The sequence below is a fragment of the Ursus maritimus genome, unplaced genomic scaffold (assembly GCF_017311325.1).
Source record: "Ursus maritimus isolate PB19 unplaced genomic scaffold, ASM1731132v1 scaffold_11, whole genome shotgun sequence".
In the NCBI taxonomy this organism is placed as follows: domain Eukaryota; kingdom Metazoa; phylum Chordata; class Mammalia; order Carnivora; family Ursidae; genus Ursus; species Ursus maritimus.
In genome coordinates, this window is record NW_024423453.1 from 2,024,289 (window position 1) to 2,045,778 (window position 21,490).

General features: G+C 35.6%; 1 protein-coding gene across 5 annotated transcripts in view; it reads left to right on the forward strand.

Moving 5' to 3' along the window:
* Positions 1-103: 103 nt before the first annotated feature.
* Positions 104-21,490, forward strand: part of GSTCD (glutathione S-transferase C-terminal domain containing) — a 148,365-nt gene continuing 126,978 nt past the window's right edge. For 3 of the 5 annotated variants that reach the window (XM_008689391.2, XM_040626207.1, XM_008689389.2), the window contains exons 1-4: positions 104-266; positions 9,396-9,833; positions 10,451-10,918; positions 18,843-19,094. In XM_008689391.2, coding sequence (XP_008687613.1) covers positions 9,417-9,833; positions 10,451-10,918; positions 18,843-19,094 — 1,137 coding nt within the window. In that variant the 5' untranslated portion in view covers positions 104-266; positions 9,396-9,416. The remainder of the gene's footprint in view (positions 267-9,395; positions 9,834-10,450; positions 10,919-18,842; positions 19,095-21,490) is intronic. The other 2 variants (XM_008689390.2, XM_008689394.2) reach the window with 2 other exon arrangements.

Below are 21,490 nucleotides of genomic sequence, written 5' to 3' on the forward strand. Positions count from 1 at the left end.
GGACCTTTTTGGCTGTGCGACGGTAGGAAGTGACGTAACAGCTGGTTTCCGGTCCGCCGGATTATGAATGACGGCCGACGCGGCTGTTTCCAAGACAGGGTACCTGTTGTTTCTCTCCCGGCCTTTCTGGCAGCCAGTGGTCCGTGGGCGAAGACGCGCAGAAGCTGCCTCGGAAACCTGGCTCGCGCGGGGTGGGTAGGCGCAGGCGGCTCGTGTCGCTGACACGCTCACGCACCCTCCCTGCCTGGCCGCGCCTCTGCGACCAGGTAAAGAGGGCGCTCGGGCTGCTGCCTCCGCGGTCCCCCTGACCCCCCTGAGTGTTCTGTGCATCCGGAGGCGACAGGGCTGACGCTGTGGGATGGGGAGGTGGGGGGCAGCAAGGGCAGAGGCGTGGAATTAGTGGCCCGAGCTCTCTCCAGTGCTGGGGCCCCTCAGTCTCTTTACACAGTCACAGCTTCTGAGAGAGCTGGTGGAGGGCTCCGGGGCCAATCCCCGTGGCTTCCTCTGCTGATGGGGGAATGGAGCAGCTTCTCTTTGCAGAAGTCTGTGGGGGTGGTTTGCCGTTTGCTGCTAAGTGTAGTTTTAAGACCTTTTGGCACGCTTTCACTTTTTTCTCTTTGCACTTAAGAGTTTAATTCCATGCCTTCCTGGTTGGAGAAAGCAGTTTTATGGGAATGCTGTTTAACAGTTGCTCCAAAGGACTTGCTTTGTTTGGGGCCATTCATCTCTGTTACACTATCAAAGCAGTGTTTCAGTTAGGTTTTAAACTTCTGCGTAGAAAGTTTGAGTTTAACTTGCATGAAAATTGCTTTGGCTTCAGAAACATTTACGAACACCCGGACTTCCCCTCCCAACCCTACCTGGTTTGGAATTAGGTGGTTTTTTCCCCCTTTATTCTTAAGCCCAAGATCCCATTTCTTGTCACGAATTCTTGAATATCAAGGAAATGCCAGCATTTGATGATATATTTTGTGCTAAGCTATTGATTTAATAGAGTACTTTTTCTAAGTTTATCTATAGAAAAAGCATTAGAGAAAATGAAAAAGCTGGCAAGAATGAGAGATGTGGCGATTGTAAACATGGTCATTTAAATATTGTGAAAATAAATGCTTTGTTATAAATGCAACTGAATATTTGTTGTCCTATTTAATAAATCAAACTTTAAGCTATGTGAGTTTTTTTTTTTTTTTTTAACTGCCGGGTGGGGAGTATACACTACTAAGAGAATTGGCTTAGGGCATGCATACTCACGATGTGAAATTATGTTTGAGTTTTACCTGAAGACATTATTTTAAGAGGTCTTACTTTAAAATCAAGTCTGTAATGAGAGCAGTGAGATTTGAGAGCTGTTTTTATCAGCTTTTCTATTTCATTATTACTATTTTTTGACACTTCTATAGGTTTGCCTGCTTTAAGCAAAGCTCAGACTTGAACTTCTGTAATATTGGGTCCATCAAGTTTAAAAACAACAGCAACCTGTGTTTACTTTGTAGCTTTGGTATCACCTGTGATTTGACATAATACTGAGTATCCAGCTAGCCTTTCTAATAGCAACAATTAAGCAGACCTTGAAACGTAACAAATTCTGTAGGCCAGTCAGCTAAAACACCGGTAATATTTACAATTCCTTAATATAAGTTGTTTTTATCTTCAAGTATTCAAAGTAGCCCACTGAATTCTGTAAGGATTAGTACTTAGAATACAAGGATTTAAACCATTTAGATCATAACAAACCTAGGTATTGTTTGCTATGGGGATTCAGTAATTTTATTTCAGGCTCGCTGACATTTCTAACATGTTAGCATTTTATGCTGCGATCCCTATTAATTAGGAGGTCAGGCTTAGCTGAAAGCATTATGATTCTGTGGCAACTGATGAGTTCCTGATTCACCAGAGAGATGACACACTTCCCTTATGGCTAAAGTTACAGTAAGCTTTTTCGCTTTTAAACAGTTTCCCCCCCCCCCCCACTTTTTGCCCAGATAAGAAAACAGCTAATTTTAATTATTGGACTTTGTCCTCTAGGACTTAACTATATGCATCTCCACATTACATAATATAATGAGCACTAAGCAGCTCAGCTTCTTTTCTTTCCTTTTTTAACCTTTAATATCTAAGGTAATTAGCTGCTATCTAACTCTATAGGGGCAAGCTTTTATATATGTAAAATATAGATAGTAAGAAAATAGGGTGAGATTTGCAACCAAATTGTTATTTTGTGAAATGTATAAAACAATCTAAGTTCCATTCATAATGTTGAACATTGGATGTGGTAAGAAATTTAATGAGTTTAAGTTTTAATCTTTAAGAAAGATGTAATTGCATACCTGTAAACTGTTGAACCGTTTATTTTGTACAATATAAGCAGTTAATATGCAAGTAGACTTAGGGTATCACATATTCTACCATTTTCTGACTTCCTGTCACAGCAATAAACCGTTTTTTTCAGTACTGGCAGGGCGGGTGAGGCGGGGTGGGGGGGGAGCTTTTCACTTAGACATGAATCCCTTCTCTTTACTGAGAAGTTTGGAAATATAAAGCATAATTTGTGGCTTGCCAGTCAAAATTTGTTTAATAGTGTTAATGGGTAAGGAATTTTGAGATAAATTACAAATGAATAATAATAGCTAGTATTTATAGGCTTACTAATGTGACAGGCATCCTTAGGTTCTCACAGCACACTATGGTAAATCTGATATTATTGTCCCCATTTTATAAATGAGAAAGCTAAGGTACAGGAAAGTTCTATATTGCTATTAAATATCAGAACCAGGATTTGAACCCAGTCAGCTCCAGAGCCTAGGCTCTTATCCATTAGTTTATATTTCTTGGTGTATAAATATTATACTTGCTAAGTAAGTATGTAACATCTAGATAGGTTCCTAGTTCTCTTGACTCTATATATACAAAAACTAAACTTTACAAGTTTCGATTGATTCAAGTTATACTTTTTTCCAATTCCACTCACAGAGGTCATTTTGTTTCTTCATTTCAATTTATACGTAGTTGGCTCTTAAAGTAGATTTATTCATTTGGAAGAATGGTGTCAAGAAGAATGAAGCTAATGTACCAAGATTAAAGTTCTCAATAGTATTGTCATTACAATGATTACAGTATTCGTTTATGTACATTCATTCATTTATTTCTTGAACTAAAATTTGAGTACTCAAGCATTGGAGATATAAGGTTGGGTAGTAAGTGCTATAAGAAAAAAAGGATAAAAGGCTAGGAGATGATGGGAGTACTTTTTCAATTCAGGTTGTCAGGGAAGGCTGCTCTTGAGTTACTACTCAGAGACCTCAATAAAATGAAGGAGGAAGCTAGGAATAAGGAACAGCAAGTACAAACATTTCTCAACTGGGAGCATTCCTGACTTCTTCCAAGAACAGCAGGGAGAACTAGCTGGAAAGGAGTGAGCAAGAGGGAGCAGAAGTAGGGAATCAGTTCAGAAAAGAATAGCTAGGGTCATGGCAGCCATAGGTCATAATAGGAAATTTGGAGTTTATTTTAACTGTTTTGGGGAGCCATTGGATGGTTGTGAACAGGGGGTGCAAACTGACTTATATGTTTAAAGGATCACCCTGACTATTGGAGAGTGGAGAAAAGTTGTTAATAGATATCTGTAGTAGTCTCTATAAACTTAGTTTATATGACTTAGGTTAGGTTGATAGTGGTGAAGGTGCTAAGAAGTTGGATTTCACGTATATTTCAAAGGTAGAAATAGTAACTTACGAGAGAAAAAAAGGAGCTGAGTGAAACTTCAGAATTAGGGGCCTGACCATGTGGGTGAATGGTGTTGTCATTTTATCAATAAGGGGACTATTGAGGAGAAAGGTTTAGAAAAATGTCCAAGGCAAGATGTCAAGTAGCATATAGGAGTCTGAAGTTAAAGGGAAAGGATGTATTGAGATAAAAGTAGGACTCATAGATGATATTTAAACCTATGGTATTGGAGATCACCTAGAATAGTCCTGTTATATTGTGAGTTGTGGCTCATTAATGGATCATGAAATCAATTTAGTGAGTACTATTTATTTATTAATTTTAGAGAAATAGAGCACACTAGAGCATGTGCACAGGGGAGGGGAGAGGGGCAAAGGGAGAAGGAGAGAGAGAGAGAGAGAGAGAGAGGGAATCTCAAGCAGACTCCCCCCTGAGTGGGTATTCCGGAGGTGGGGCTTGATTTCATGGGTCATGAGATCCATGACCTGAGCCAAAATCAAGAATCAGACCCTCATCCAACTGAGCCACCCAGGTGCCCCGTAACCAGCATTAAAAAAAGGGGGAGGAGGAGGAGGAAAGGAAGGAGGAAAAGCACAGAATAAAAAATATCAGATATATCCCATGTAATAGGATATTTCTTCATGATCCTTTTGTTTCAGTTTTATTCATGATCCTTTTTAGTCAGTATAATGAATTGCATTATAAAAGTCTTACTGTGTGGCATGATGAAAAGGTTGAATACCAGTAACCAAAGGAAGTGAGTGTAGTTGAGAATAGGGCAAAGCACTGAGCCACAGATTGCTAAGAGGTCTGTGGAGGATCCAATAGAGGGAATCAGGAAGGAACTACCCAAAATCTTCATTGTCAGATGATTGCTTTTAGAACAGAGGTTTTTATCAGGGATTACTGAGACCAGCACAATTGCTTAGAATAATGTAATCTTTGTTGAGTTTCACTTGAGTGAAATTGTTGCTGCAATAAAATTGCAATATGCTTCACTCTCTGAAATTTTAAGTTTATAAATGGGCTATTTATATTAGAAAAATAGCTATTCCTAAATGTTTTCAGATAAGATCCTTACATCCATGTAATGGAATTAAAATATACTTGTAAGGATTGTGAGGATTAGATGTATAAAACTTGTGTGTGTTTCGCATAATTGGTGGACAATAAAATGTATGTAATATTATTAGAATTGTATTCTTTGTTCAGTCATTTAACATTTATTGAGCTCCTGTTAAATTCCAGGCACAGTGATAATTTCTTTTTTTTTTTAAAGATTTTATTTAGTTATTCGACAGAGATAGAGACAGCCAGCGAGAGAGGGAACACAAGCAGGGGGAGTGGGAGGGGAAGAAGCAGGCTCATAGCGGAAGAGCCTTATGTGGGGCTCGATCCCATAACGCCGGGATCACGCCCTGAGCCGAAGGCAGACGCTTAACCGCTGTGCCACCCGGGCGCCCCACAGTGATAATTTCTTATTTGATAAACAATAGTTCGTTTCAGTGGTGCACTTCTTGGTCTTTATCTCTTAGGTAATATGTGACTTAAGCTCTTTATCCATTATCTAATATTTACTTGTCATAGATCCAGACTGGAATTTTGAGCACAAAACTGTCAAAAGTTTTTTCAGCTTCTGAACAAGTATGCTTATTTTTTTTTTCTTTTTTTAAGATGTATTTATTTTAGGGCGCCTGTGTGGCTCAGTCGGGTCAGCATCTGCCTTCAGCTCGGGTCACGATCCCAGGGATGGAGAGAAACTCAAGCAGATTCCTCGCTCAGCATGGAGGAGACACAAAGCTGGATTTCACAACCCTGGGATCATGACCTGAGCTGAAACCAAGAGTCGGTTGCTTAACCAACTGCACCACCCAGGCGCCCCCAAAGATGCTTATTTTCAGTACATTTATTATGTTTTTTCTTTGTCTCATTTTATATATGCATATGCATGAAGTAGTAAAATGGTTTTAGATTTTAAAAACCCTATGAAACTCATTTACCCTTTCATTTATGAAATATTTCAATTTATCAATGCCAAGATACATTAATTAGAATGAGAATACAAAAATAAAAGGTGTAGATGCCTAAAATGTTAAGCCCATAACTGCTTCAGTTATGTTTAAAAATATCTTTGAAGGGGCATTTTGGTGGCTCGGTTAAGCATCCAATTTTTGATCTCAGCTCAGATCTTGATCTCAGGGTCATGAATTCAAGCCCAATGTGGACCCTACTTTAAAAAAAAAACTATCTATTTATCTATTTATCTATCTTTGGAGATTCACAAGTAATGAAACCAAGTTTAAATATTTTCTTTTTTACCTCTATATTCCCTGTGCAACATTTCCAAGCAAACTGGCATGTCCAGGGAAGAGATGTATATTCCATCAGCTGTGTTCAGCTCCTAGGTCTATGGTTTTATCTGCTGCTTTCTCACTCTGTCTCAAGAGTAGTTGCAGTGTGACACCTGTCAAAGCTGAGCAAATGACACTACTGCGTGTGGCAGGAATGTAATATGGAATAACAGGAGCTGCCCCAGAAACCCTGGAGATCCAGATGATTCTACAGTACCCACCTTTTTAAAGCTCATGACATAAAAATAATGAAGTAAGGAATCTCTAGGTAGTAATGGAGAAGAAAAAAAGAGAAGAGGGGTTTCTTTTGCCTATGATGTTTGTAAACTTAAAGCAAAAACTATGTTCTACTCTCTTGAAGAACACATAGTACAAGCCAAAAACATATATCAGATTTGTACAGGTTTGCTAATACTTAATATTTATTTTAGAAATTGCATTAGTATTTAATGGGAAGAAATTGCCCAGGGAGAGTAATTTTTTAACTCCAAGATCATTAAGTAACATTTTTAATCTCCCAGGAAAAACAAACAAACAAACACCAACATCTATATTGGAAAAATAAATTATGTTAAGAATCAACAGTACTTTGCATTTTCTCTCCGGCATCTCATTAATTTTTAGATATCTCCACGGGCAGGTTATTGCTCTTCTATTTTGTTGACATTTAGCATTTATTAAGTGCTCACAGTGACAAAAGTTTATAGAATATGTAAAAGCCTATTCTCAAGGTTCTTACATGCCTTGGAAAGTGGCGAATATACACATACTCTAATTTTTAAAATATTTCTGCATATCCTAAATCACAGGCTGTAAAATAGCATATATTGTTCTCAGTGTTTTTTTTTTTTAAAGAGTTAGCAGGACTAGTCTCATAATTACTGTTTCCTAGACTGCTGGGCAAATGAGGAAATCAATGACGTTTTCTTTCAAATCTGCTCTTGAAGCACTTAGGGATCTTCTGTATGGTATCCCACTATCAGCAGAGGGAGTTAAGATCAGTAAATTATCAGTAATAGATTTACAGGAGCAAGTTCCTCAAATTATTAATTTCCTAGAAAATGTAGTTTCTTTTGCCTGTGAGCTTTAGCAAGCACTCTTTATTTTGTTTTAAAGTAAACTATAGATGCAAAAAAATTAAAACAAAAAAGATAATTTAGCTAGGGAGAAAATGATTTCCATGGGTTAAAACGTTGTTGCTTTTAAATCACATGAAATAATTTTCCTCTAGATAATCTTTTAAAAAAATAACAAACCATGGTGCAGATCTGTTGTTTTAGTAAAAGAAATATAAAACAGTAGTGATTACTTGCATTATTAAGAGGTTTGTACTTTACTAACTATATCCTTTTGTTATAATGAATTATTAGCTCTTTAAACAAAAAAGCTGAGGACCAAGACACTTAGAGACATTTGACTGTTTTGCTTTTGATTAAAAAAACAACAAAAACTAAGGAACTTAAAATATAAAGGAAATTTAGTATGTTGACGGTTTCCTAAATTACTAATATTTCAAATATACTTAAAGAGTTGCCGGTATACTTTTCTAAGGCTTTTAGAATAATTTTTCCTCTACTGTATCATCTTCCTAATACAGGTTTCCATGGTAAATGCTTTTAAAAGAGTGCCATCTAGTGTTAATTTTGGAATTGTGATTTATGGATTAGAACACGGGGCATTTTAGACCCAGGAGATGTAGAAATCAAGCAGTTATCATAGTTGACAAAATTATTAAGGAATGTGACTTGAAAACACCCATCAGTACTTTGACCTCAAGATTGTGTATGTCTGCATCTTTACTATTACCAGCGTGTGTATTCATGCATTCATTCAACAAATAATACTTGATATATATATGTGTATATACATATATATATATATATGTATATACACATATATCTCAAGCCAGGTTTATATATAATGTATATAATATTAATGTTATAATGTGTGTGTGTGTATATATATATATATATATATATATATATATACACATCAGGCCATGTTTTAGGCATAGCAGTAAATAAAACAAATTCTGTTCTTATAGAACATTCTATTTGTAACAGTTACCACAGTGTTAAGTGTGTTTAAGTGGAATAGTGTTTTCAGAGTGGTAGAGGTGGGGTTTTCAATTTAACTACAGTAGCCAAGGATCATCTCAGCAAGAAGTTGATACTTAAATAAATACCTGAAAGAGGTGAAGGGGTGTTTCCAGTTCCAGACACTGGAAAAAACTGCAAAAGCCCTGAGGTGGGAATGTACCTAGTATTTTAAAGGAATAACAAGCCACTTTGGCTGGAGCGGTGAGTGATGAGACCAAGGAAATCTTTAGGTCATTGTAGGAGCTTTGCCTTTTCTCTCAATAGGATGGGAAGATACTTGTTTGAGTAGAGTAGTGACATGATCTTACTCCATTTTTAACAGGATCACTTTGGATACTATGTTGAGAATAGACTAGAGGGAAGTAGGATGGAAGGCAGAATATAATTGCTGTAATTCAGAGATAGGTGATGGCGGCTTGGGTCACAAGTGGAAGCAATGAAGATGGTGTGAAATAAACATTTTAGATATATATTGAAAAGCCAGAATAAGTTTTTAATGGATTGGTTATGGAAGTGTGGAAGAAAAGAGTAATTAAGAGTGACTTGAGATTTTTGGCCTGAGCAGCTGGAAGGGTGAGGCCCCATTAACTGAGAAGGGGAGGATACATAAGAAGCAGGTTTGGGGTGTTGGGGGTGAATGACTCTGGACATGTTGGCTCTGAGATATCTCAGTTATCAACATCTAAGTTATGGGGAACTTCAAATATTTTTCTGTTGTGATTCAGCATGCAATAGCTCATCATATCAAAATTTACTTACTTTAGGAGAATTTCTCATAAGGGAATGAATATATCCTCCCCTCCCCCATGATTGTGTTATAGAGTCATAAAAGAGAAGCAGTGTGGGAGCACCAGCATTGCCAAAGCTTCTCCAGACAACTCCTAGTATTCTTGGTTATTTATTTCCCATTTTATTCATCTCTTGTTCTTACCTGTAGCGAGACCCCAAAGTACTTGATTGGGAGGGTTCTATGGCTAAGCACCTGAGGTATGCTTATTTTAAAGGAGCTGGCTGAAAATCACCCCTAAGACTAGTTAATTGCACCGGGTGGAAATCTTTCTTTTGGAAGCCATTTATTCAGTCCAGGAACAAATTCTCACAGAATTGTATCTATCACAAATTCTTGCTGATTTCTAGAAAAAGTTTTTAAATATTTGTCTTTTATTTCAGCTTCTAAATTACTATATTCTAAGGCCTATAACCACTTCAATTTATGCCGCAGGTGACCCAATGAAAGAAGAAAATGAAAGGCATTAAGAAAAGTCTTACAGAAGAATACCTATACTTGGACTTTTCTCACCAAATAGAAGGATGCATGTTTCCTCTTCATACATCTGTAACTTTGTTTTTGTTGTCCTACTGTGACTGCAAAATCTTTAAAGTTTGCTTAGTTCCCACTGAAAAAGGTGCGGATATTTCACTAAAAAATGTAGTGCCCCAGGATGTTGAAGTACAAATTATTTCAAGGCAGGAGCTTCCACCAATAGTCCAGAATTGCTGTTTACCTGCAGTAGTAGAAAAACCAGACAATTTCTGTAGAGCAGGACTTGCCGTTGTACTGAGACACATAATCCAGAAGTCATACGAAGCTGACCCCTCCAAGAAGGAAATTTTGGAGCTTTTGGGTTTTAAGAAGACTTGCTTGAAAGCCTGTGCCGAAGTAAGTAATGATGGCTCCTCTGTTACTTAAAGCCACAAGGCGATAACACATTCACTTGAACATTTATTTTCACTTTCTGTGGGAGATGAATTAAATCCTGCCTACCTTAATCTCTAGTAAACAAGGAAATGAAGTAGCCCCTCACGGGTGCCAATACTTTAGGTCAGCTTTGAAAAATAAGAATTCGAGATTTCTTTTGTGAGGTTTGGAGACATTATTTTTAGAGAATGACTTCTTTTTTTTTCATCTCTTGTTTTAATTGAGGACTTTTAAAGGAAATTTTACACATGAATAGGACCTCGAGTAGCAGTGCTTTGAAAACGGTACTTTTTTAGGGGTGCATGTACTTCAAAGGCTTTGGGAAGGAAGGATTTATTCAGGAAGAGGATGCAGGACGATAGCATGTATTCCAGGTATAGGAATGCTAAACCGTTGTTTAGTGTTACCATTTTCGAAGCACTGTATGTAATATGTCCCTTGATAGAGCATAAAAACCTAGCCCACAGATGGCTCGGCTTCAAATGTCAAAACCAGTCTTATTTCCCAACAGAAAGTTTTCTTCAAGCTATGTTGAAAGTAAAGACTCCTTTCATTTCTTCTTTTATTTTGTTTTGCAGGTTAGTCAGTGGACCAGGCTATGCGAACTCACCATCCCTTTAGCTATCGAGAATTTTCTTAGAGAATCTTCTGACCAGCACCCAACTATCCCCGCAGAAATACTGCAGTTAGAGAGAAAGCTTAGTGAGCCTGTTAGAGTGCATAACGATGACAAACTCCGTCGGCAGAAGCTGAAGCAACAGAAGGCTGCTGGGGTCGGGCCTTCCCTTGCTAAGGAAAAAACAAAGAGCAAGGTGCCTAGAGAAGAAACGTCGGAAGAGTTGGACTCTTCATCCGAGAGCCTGGAACTGAAAGTGGCATTCTCAAAGCTCACAGTACAGGAAGAACCAGCTACCACCAACAGGGAACCTTCTCACATCAGAAAAGCAAAAGCCTCTGACCTTCCGCCTCTGGAGCATGTGTTTGCAGAGGGCTTGTACTTCACTTTGGCCGATATCGTGCTCTTGCCCTGTATCCATCATTTTTTGGTAAGGTTTATCCAGAATGGCCATATTACTAGAAGGTTCAGTCTATGAAATTGCCTGGGTTTGCATCCCTGTTCCACTTCTTACTATCATTATGCTCCTGGGCGAGTAATAAATACCTATCTCCATTTTCTTATCTATAAAAAAGAGATCATAGTACCTATCTCATAGGATCAGTGTGAGGAAGAAAAGACAATTTGTGTGAAGTGTGAACGTACAGTGTGTGGCATATAGTGAGCTCTCAATAAATCATAGTCATTGTTATAACTTTTAATTTCGAGTTGCTAAAATTTTGGCAATTGTTATGATTATTAATTTCAAATTGCTCTTGCGATTATTTTCAAATTTTAGAGGTTCCAGTATTAAAACACTAAAAAAATCTTGCCAGCTATATTTTATAATTAAGCAGTCACTTAAATACTAATTACATTATATTAGGTATTATTAAATCAGAAATATTTTATCATCATGTCTGCGTGTCTCTGTTCCTTATAAGATTACAGTCAGTAGCTGGCTATGCTATTCAGTGTTGTGGGAGAATATAAATGGAAAGTTTTCTTTCTTAGTATAAGAGTGTGTGTGTGTGTGTATTCTTTTTCCTCTCTGTGGAGGAAAAAAGAACAAGGTAAAAATAATATTAGAGTGAACATGGGAAGCTATAGCTCTCTGCAGCTTTCCAGTTGGTTTTCAAGAGCTGCATTTTTCTTGCTTTGAAGCATTTCATCCTTTCTCCTAAATAGGAGTCAAATATCAGATTTCATTCTCCTATATCACCAACACTTCAGGTATCTCTACTGACAAATGAGAAATGATTTTTAATGAAAATCTATTTGGAGGCTGGTGCTTCACTAATAAGTTAGGCGGTATTAATCAATTGGCATTTTCTTGAAGAACATTTCTTTTTTTTTTTCTAAAATAGAAACAAAATAAGATTAGAAACTAAAATAACTTCGGAATTAAAGGATGTGAAAAAGAGATTCAGGAATTCTTTAATTGTTGATTAGTATTTTAAATGTCATATGTATTCAGAGTATCCATGGAGCTGGTTAGGGAGAAAACATCAACTTTTTTTTTTTCTAGTCCAATGATTTCTAAACTCTCTTACTCTTGACTTTCCCCTTTATTACCGACTTCAATCAATACAGCAGTTACTTGATATGTATTATGAAATACTATTGGTGTTTGTGGCTTCTTGGTCTTCTTGAATAATTGTGTTTGTTTTTAATTTTCTAAGAACTAAAAGTGGCACATCCACTAATTGATTCATTTGAGAAATTGATTGAAAGCCAACTGTATATAGCAGGTACTGTTGTAGGCACTGGAAATAGAGTGATGAACAAAACAGATGAGGTCCCAACCCTCATGGAGTTAATATTCTAGTAGGGGAAGAAGAAATGAACAAGTGAACAAATAAATAATATATATTTAAATAATAGCAAATGGTACAAAAAAAGAAAAACTGATAGAGAAAATGAATATTTGCTTTCAAACCCAACAAAACAAATATAAAATTGGATTTACCTGTATGAAGTTGATTTTAGATGATTATCCAAACATCCACTTTCAGCTAGTTTGCGTTTGATTTTAGCTTAATTTAAATACTGTTTACCTAATTAGGACCAATTGAGGCTGAAGTATTTTTAATTGAGAGGGATTTTTCCCCCTCTTCAATCAGGTAGGACATCTACTAGCTGCTCCCATGTAGATTTGCCTCATACGACTGAAGAACTGTTCTTAGTTTAAAATAGGGGAAAACTTGTACACTCAGCCTTTATTATTACACGTATTCTATGATTAAATTTTTCTATGTGTAAACAAATTCTCACAATATTTTCCTTTGTATTTTTCTTGGATCTGCACATTTTCTTTCAGGAATTAATCTTTCTTTGCCAAAGAAAGGTATGGTTGCTATTGTTTCTGTTATGTCTGTTTTGCTCCTGTAAGTCATCTTGGGTTATGAAGCAGTTGTTTGAGTTCAGGTAGTGGCTATGATGCAGAGCATTTATGTTTGCATTAATACACATTGATGATGGAGTGTGGGTCCAAATGGTCAGACTCAGGATCAAGTTCATGATTGGGAATGAAGGTCAAGTTACTAGGTTTGGATCAGAAACATAGAGCCAAACCTAGAGCAAGGATATTTGGCCACAGGAATAAAGGCCAACAATACAAACGAGCAGTCAATTTTGCTAAGTCAAGTTTTGGAATACCAGAGGTCAAAATTAGAAAAGCTAGGGAAAATACACAGTTCTGCTAAGCAGAAGAAAGCAAAGGTGCAAAAACAGTAGTAGGTAGAGTGGCCAAGGTGCTGTGTCTAAACTTGCTCCACGCTTTTCTGCCTTCGCAGTGGTTATTAGTTTGCAAAGTTAAGCCAGTAGCCCAGCACTTCATTATGGAAGGTGCCTAACAAAACCCTCTCCCCTGGAAAGTTTTAGGAATAGACTTTAAAAAGAATAGATTAAAATGCACACCTCTTATGATTTCCGTTTTTTAAATCCTTTGCTAACATCTTCTAGTAGTTATAGCAAGCATGTGGGAGAAATAGCAATGAATAGCTATACTCTGGCAAAATCCTGATGTTCCCTGATACCAGAAAATTGTATAGTTATTTTTAAGTTGCTACTAGTAAACAAGTATGCTTTGATAGGACTATTTAAAAGATTATTCTACTCCCATAAGACAAAATTTGCCATTTCATAAAATATTTTTATAATTTGAACACTTAGGATTTAACTTTTTATATGTTACCTTCTAATGCTTTGAATTGAGTTTTTAAAAAGTATGACACATTTACTTAAGTAAAATTATTACAGAAATTGAGTTTTAAGCAACAGTACTTATGTTAAATGTCTCTTTCCCTGTCCCTGTTGTCATAAAATTAGGCTGTGTGACTGTTGGCTGGCATACTGTAAAAGCTATGGATGCCACTTATTTAGTGGCTAATCTGTGTATTCCATATCCCCTCCTATACATTATTAGGTCCTCAAGAGTTTTCAGTTTTAACTCACCAGTTCTAATCTATAAGTAAAAAATGCAGAATTGGGATTATATTTCCAATTAGATAGTTGACTGCTTACACTGCTCACCTAAACATTTGTTAGTTATGACATTTTCAAAAGAGTAAACATGACTAAGGAAGTGACATAAAGTAAGTACAAAACATTTTATATAATAAATGATTGGAAGGTCATGCAGAGGAGGAGATATTTTGGATAAATGTAACATCTTGCTTCTCTCCAGGCAAGTTTTGCTGGCCCTTATTACAATTAACTACAAAACCATTAGGGTTTCATTTTATGCTCTTGGTAGCAGCAGTTTTTTATCATTATTTAAGAATAAATCTTATTTTCTTGTCTTTAAGTAGCTGTGATATTTATAGTGGTTTTGATTTTATCAGACAGGTAACTTCTTTAAAAAAAATTTCTTGGGAACAAATATAATTTTCATCTCACACATTTTTCATTAGCCACTTCGTTAAATATATCTTCTTGAGTGTAATGAATGTGGTTCAGTACCTCCTGAGCTGTCTGGATATGAGCAGAGCAGCCTGGCATGTTGATTAAATGGGATGACCTGTCATGCAGCGTAAAACTCCTCGATTTCTCTTAAACATGAATTATTGTTACTTAATCAGAACTTATTTTCCAGTGGAAGGAAAGATGCCATATGCATCAACAAATAAGAATAAATCACTACTGGGGCGCCTGGGTGGTGCAGTCCTTAAGCGTCTGCCTTTGGCTCAGGGCATGATCCCGGCATTATCGGATCGAGCCCCACATTGGGCTCCTCCGCTATGAGCCTGCTTCATCCTCTCCCACTCCCCCTGCTTGTGTTCCCTCTCTCGCTGGCTGTCTCTCTCTCTGTCAAATAAATAAAATCTTAAAAAAAAAAAAAAAGAATAAATCACTACCAAGGAGAGGAAAGGTGAAGAAATTAGAACATTACTTATTTGATTAATTTATCACAACTTAATCTCAGTTCCCTTAACACATAAGCTATTTCCAGGCAATTAAGAATTTTGGCAAGGAGGAGCCAGGGTGGCCTAGTCTGTTAAGCAGTTAGACTCCTGATTTCAGCTCAGGTCATGATGTCAGGGTCATGAAATGGAGCCCTGCCTTGGGCTCATGTTGGGCATGGAGACTGCTTAAGATTCTCTCTCTCTCTGTTTCTTTTTTTTTTTTTTTTAATTTTGGCAAGAATTATAAATTGTTTGGTCCCCAGAGTACCACTTAGACAGTATATTTCAAACTCTTTTACTTTAACTCACAGTAAATAATGCACTTTACAGGTGATTGAGCATACTGATACAAATATATATCTTGTATACATTAAATATACTTGTAAGTATTATAAAACAACCCACCTTACTACATGCTGCATACTCTGATATTTTCCATTTTATGCCGTTTTTAAAACTATGTTGATTTCACAATTTCCCCACAGGTCATAAACAGCTGTTTCAAAAACACTAATTGAAGAGATTCTTCTTTGAAGCTAATAAATAGTTCCTTGATCATTTGTTCACTCAACAGAGTATTATTTGCAAGGCAGTGTTTTAAGTGCTTGCTGTGGACAAAGAGTTAGACATAAACCTTGCTCTTACAATTACTTGTGCTTATTTAAAGTCCAGTTAAAATAGACTAAAATATACATGCATGTGAATTTTTCATTAATTTTCTATCCTTTCTGGCTTCTGTTTTGGTACTGATTATTGCTAGGTATATTTGTCAAGATTTTCTTGATTTGACCTTTTTATTTATCTATTTGTTCATAATCACCAGTCATAATCTATTGGTGACATTATTACTGTTTCTATGGAAACAACATTCAGTGCCTCAGAAAGAAGCAAGAGCATTCTAATTTCTAAAGAAATTGAAGTTTGGTGGTGATGGTAGGGAGAAAGCATCTGGCCAAGAGAAAACAAAAAGATAATTTAAATCAGGAATAATGGTTTCACATTTTCTAATTTGAATAAAAGCCTTACGTTAAGTGCTGTGTTATAAAAAATTCCCTCTAACTGTTGCTAGTTATCTTTTCACTTCTAAATATCTATAATTGTATCTTTTATCTTTTTACTATTTTACTTCAGTGAAATCTCCTCCCTACACCATCAAGTCTTTTTAAAAAATATGGTTCTGGGAGTGTTTCTTACATAACTTTTAGGTAATACTGATTTGATTCTGTGTTACAATTCATACATTCAGGGAAGAAGGCTTCACTAAAGGAAAAAATAAAGAAGGAACTTTAGATCACTATTAAAATAAGAGTGTAGCCTCTCCATTTCTCTCATTCCTACACTTCCCCCATGAGTATATAACTTCCATTGAGACTCCTCAAAATATAGCAGTGACTGTAGACTCTATAGATATGTAATTATAATTATTTAAAAATACCACAAAATATACTTTAAGGAAATCAACACTTCAACTTATTTTAATTCTCTCCCCATTAACCACTTGAACTCATGTTCATAAATAAGTACCTATTAAGTATTTTAGGTTTTTGACTAAGCAGTGTCCATTTACTCTCTATCTTCAGTGTGTTGGGAACTTAATGAAATATAATGAGGGTCGGGGACAGTGGAATGTGTTCTTGCCCATGAATTATAGATGAACGAATTTCTAGATTTAAAGGAAGTTGACTAAGGAAGAGTTTTTAGAGAGGCATAAAAATATACTGCCAATGGAAGATGGTAGAAACTGGAATACAAGGTATAAAACTTTCCAAAATGATTTTCAATTGTAGCATTTATAGACATTTTGAATGTTATCATGTTATTTCTATTAATTATCTTAGAATAATCTATTCATATTTTTTGTCCTTTTCCCACTAAGTATTGGTCTTTTCCATTATACATATATATTTTTGCCTTATGGGATAGTCAGTATGTGAATACATTCTTGGTTTGTGTGCATATAATATTTATTATTCTTCTTCAAGTAGTTCACAAATACCTTTTGGGCCTCTTATTACTAAGACATTAGTCTTTTGTTAGTCCTATTTAAATAGTATGTTTTGATTTTTAAAATATCTTTAAAAATAGACTATTGTGTAGAATAATTCAAGGTTTATATTAAAATTGAGCAGAAAGTACAGAAAGTTCCCAGATACCCTCTGTCCCCCCACACACAGTCTCCTCTACCATCAACATCCTGCACAAGACTGGTACATTTATTACAACAGATGAACCTACATTAACACATCACTATAACCCAAACCGTAGTTTATATTAGGGTTAGCTCTTTGGGCTGCACCTTCTGTGAGTTTTGACAAACGTATGATGTGCATCCATCATTACTGTATCGTACAGAATAATTTTACTTCCCTAAAAATCTGTGTTCCACCTATTCATCGCTCTGTCTTAACTCCTGACAACCATTGATCCTTCTGTTGTCTTCATAGTTTTACCTTTTCCCAAATGTCATATGTTTGGAATTATACAGTATGTAAGCCCCTTAGATTGGCTTCTTTCACTTAGTAATATGCTTTTAATGTTCCTCTGTGTCTTTTCATGGCTTGATGAGTTCATTTCTTTTTAGTGCTGAATAATATTTTATTGTTTGGATGTACCACGGATTATCCGTTCACCTATTGAAGAACATCTTGGTTGCTTCCAAGTTTGGGCAAGTATGAATAAAGCTGCTATAAACATCCATGTGCAGGTTTTTACATGGACATGTTTTCAACTCATTTGGAGTGCAGTTGCTGGATCATATGGTGAGAGTTGTTTAGCTTTGTAAGGAATTGCTAAACTGTCTTTCAAAGTGGCTGCCCCATATTGCCTCCCCCCCCCGCAATGAATGAGACTTCCCTTGCTCCGTATCCTTGCCAGCTTTTGCTGTTGTCAGGGTTTTGCATCTTCATCCTTCTGATAGGTGTGTAGTGGTGTCTCCTTGTTTTAACTTGCAATTCTCTAATGATATATGGTGATGAATGTTTTTTCATGTATTTGCCATCTATGTAACTTCTTTGTCATATATATAATAACTGCCAATACGTAACTCTGAGGTGTCTGTTCAGATCTTTTGCCCATCTTTTTTAATTGTTTTCTTGTTGAGTTGCCCCAATTTATATATTGTGAAATGAATACTAAAAATATAGAAAACTTCACTAAAGAAGATATTTGGCAAATAAGTACATGATGCTCAACATCATTAATCACAGTGAAATGCAAATTAAAATCACAATGAGCTATTACTACACATGCGCTAGAATAGTTCGAATAAAAAAGACTGACAATACCAGTCGTTGGCAAGATTTGGAGAAACTGGGACATTTTCTAATGGGGATATAAAATGGTACAACCATCAGGGAGAAGAGTTAGGCAGTTTCTTTAAAACTTAAGCATACAGTTTCCATCCAACCTAGCAACTTGTCTCCTAGTATCTACTCCTAAGAAATGAAAAACATTCAAACACAAACACTGGTGCGTGAGTTCATATAGCAACATTAATCCTAACTATCAAAAACTGGAAACAATGCAAACGTCCATCCGCTAGCAAGTAGATAAAATATATTGTTCCATACAATGATTACTACTTATAATGAAAAGAAACAAACTACTGATAAATGCAACTACACGATGAATCTCAAACTTAATGCTAAGTGAAAAAAGACATTTTATGATTCCACTTATATGAAATACTAGAAAAGGCTAATTATCGACATGGAAAGCAGATCAGTGGTTGCTTATAACTAACCGGGGAAGCAGAGATTGACTGCAGATTGTCACAACAGAATATTTTGGTGTAAGTGTTCTAATACTGGATTGTGGTGGTAGTTACACAGCTGTATAAATTTGTTAAAACTCCTTGTTTGAACTGTACACCCAAAATGTGTGAATTTTATGGTATGTTATAGTACCTTGTCAGCTACTATCAGCAAACAGAAAATACGTATTGGTATGTTTTGTTCTTTGCCTGCCTAGGTAATTATTTGCAAGAAACTTTCTGAAAAGCTGATAGAATTTCCACTGCTGGCTGCTTGGTACCAGAGGATTCAGGAAGTGCCAAGAGTAAAAACAGCAGCTTCTCAGTGTGGGATCCAGTTTCTCCATTTACCAGAGTTGCTGGCCACCTCAAATGAACAAGACTCAAACTTACATGAGGTCCCAGGTGTGGAGGAGCAAAGTGATGCTTCTTTTATAGGAGGACCAAGACCTACTATGACAAAGTTAATGGTACTTACAATGTTTTTCTTAAAATTTTCTTTGAAAAATTCCATGTGATAATGTTGCTGAGCATTCTACCCCAACTTGTAGTTATTTATTCACATTATTTTTGTTTTAAATTTTATTTGTAACCAATTTATTTCATCCTTACCCAATTAATATTTCTATGTCTTTTGCATATAAATGATGTATAGCAAATTGAAGATTTTTATTAGTATGTGTCTTTGAAGCCAAGTAAGTCAGAATATGTATTTTTTTAAAAAGTATTTTTCTCAAAACTTTTTTTTTTTTTTTTTTTTTTTAGTATTCAAGACATTGGCCAAGGTTATATCATATCTGGTCAAATGTATTGTTTTAACCTGATGTTTTTCTGCTGCAAGGTTTTGGTCTCAGTTTTTAAATTTCAAGATGATGATTTGAAGTTAAAGAATATGGAAATGAATATCTCAATTTACTTTCCAAGGTTTTGTCTAAATTTAAGGTGCTTTAGTTCTTTGAATTTTGTTTTTACTTTTTTATTTTATTTTATTTGTTTTGTTTTTACTTTTTTATTTTAATACCTTTTTATATAACACATATGATTTCTTTTTCTCTCTTTGCTGCAAAATTTGTTTCTAATAATACTAATTGTAGAAATTTTCCCAATAGGCTTTATTTTCTCTATCATTATAAACAATTTACAAAAATGTTTTGCTTTTAACTTCAACTATTTGAAGATTTACTTGAATAGAGGAAGAAATCAGGAAGTAATTTGAGCTATTCATCTGAGTCGTACTGAAAAAAGTATTCGTTATATTTCCCCACTTGGGTTAGGAAGCATTTGAGTTCTATGGTTAACAGAAAGTTACTGAATTAGAAAAGGACAAGAAGATTTTAGTAGTGACATCAGCCCCTTATCTCGTTAGTTAAGCTTTGTTAGCCTAGTGATGAAACAATGAAATAGGATTTTATAGTTGATTTTATTAGAAGAAGGTATCAAGGCGTGTCCAAAGTTTGATGTTCTTGATCAGGTGACTATACTGTGTGGGGATCTCAGTTTCACTTCTTGAGTTTTTTTAAAATAAATAATCGTTAGTAGAGTAATTTGCTTTGCATTAAAATACTAATTTTCAAAATTTCAACAAACCAAAAATCTGCTTTTAATTCATACTTACACAGTCTTGAAAGAAAATTGGTGATTCAGATTTTTTTACCTATGTTTTTCTAGCAATAAAATGACATTAGGGAAAACATTTGTATTTTATACATATTAAAAATATTTATAAAAAATGAGAAATGAATAACAAATTTAAATTCAGGAAAAGTTAACAAACAATTGTAAAAATAAGCTGTCCTGTAATACCATAAAAAATAAAAAGGAATCCTGAATTTTTAATTTACAGGCTGTATGTTAGTTCAGGTCCCCCAAGCAGACGAAGATGGGGTTAGATGTGCAAGAGGTCTACTGAGGGAAATCTGGGAGGTAAAGTGGGGAGAGAGACAGAGGAGGCTGGGAGAGCCTTCAGTCTATGATGCAGGTTTGACCCCTGCGCATGAGACAGGGAAGGAAGGATGATTGGGTTAGAAAAGCTTTAGACTTCACTGCAGGTCTAAGAAAGTTTTGTCAAGCCCATGGGGAATCTTTGAGCCCAAATCATCTGTCAGAGAGTTCCGTGTTTCTCAGGAAAGGCCTGCCGTGGTATCTCAGCCACTCTCAGGCATTGGCTTGGGAGCAGCCCATGGGAAAACTAGTAGGGACCAGATGACTTGGATTCTAGTCCCAGCTTTGTACCTAAGCTAACATTTTGACCTTCAGTGTGTTGTTTAACCAAAGGGTCTTAATTTCACCATTTATAAATTAGGAGAGTGTAGTAGGTATTCTGTAGGATTCTTTTCTGATTTCAAATCTTCTGGTTATATAAAAGATGACTGGGACATTACATCAACAATTTAAAAAAAACAAGGCTCAAATCTGAAAATAAGTTAAAATTTCTATTTTCATTTAATTCTAACTTGAAAGTATATATTAGATACAATAAATGTTCCTTTTTAGCAGGACATTGTTTTTGCTACTTACTAATGAATTATTGACATATGTTTTGAAAATTAGTAAATATTAAATCAAAATAATAAATTATGTGAATGTATGAATTTTATTTATACAGTAACTATTAATTTTTGTGTAGTCACAGTATTTTGTGCCAATTACATAAGGACAAATGAAATTGGTGCCAAGTGGAAGTATAAAATAGTAAAGTATTTCTTAGGAACACTCACATTTCACTTTTTTTCTCTCTTTTGTTTTCTTTGGCATACTCTTGCCTCCAAAATTTACCTTATTTTCCAAAGATTTTAAATTCATTTATTCATTCAGTTAGTCCAAAAAATGTATATGTTTAGTCATTGTTGTGAATGTGGGACATATG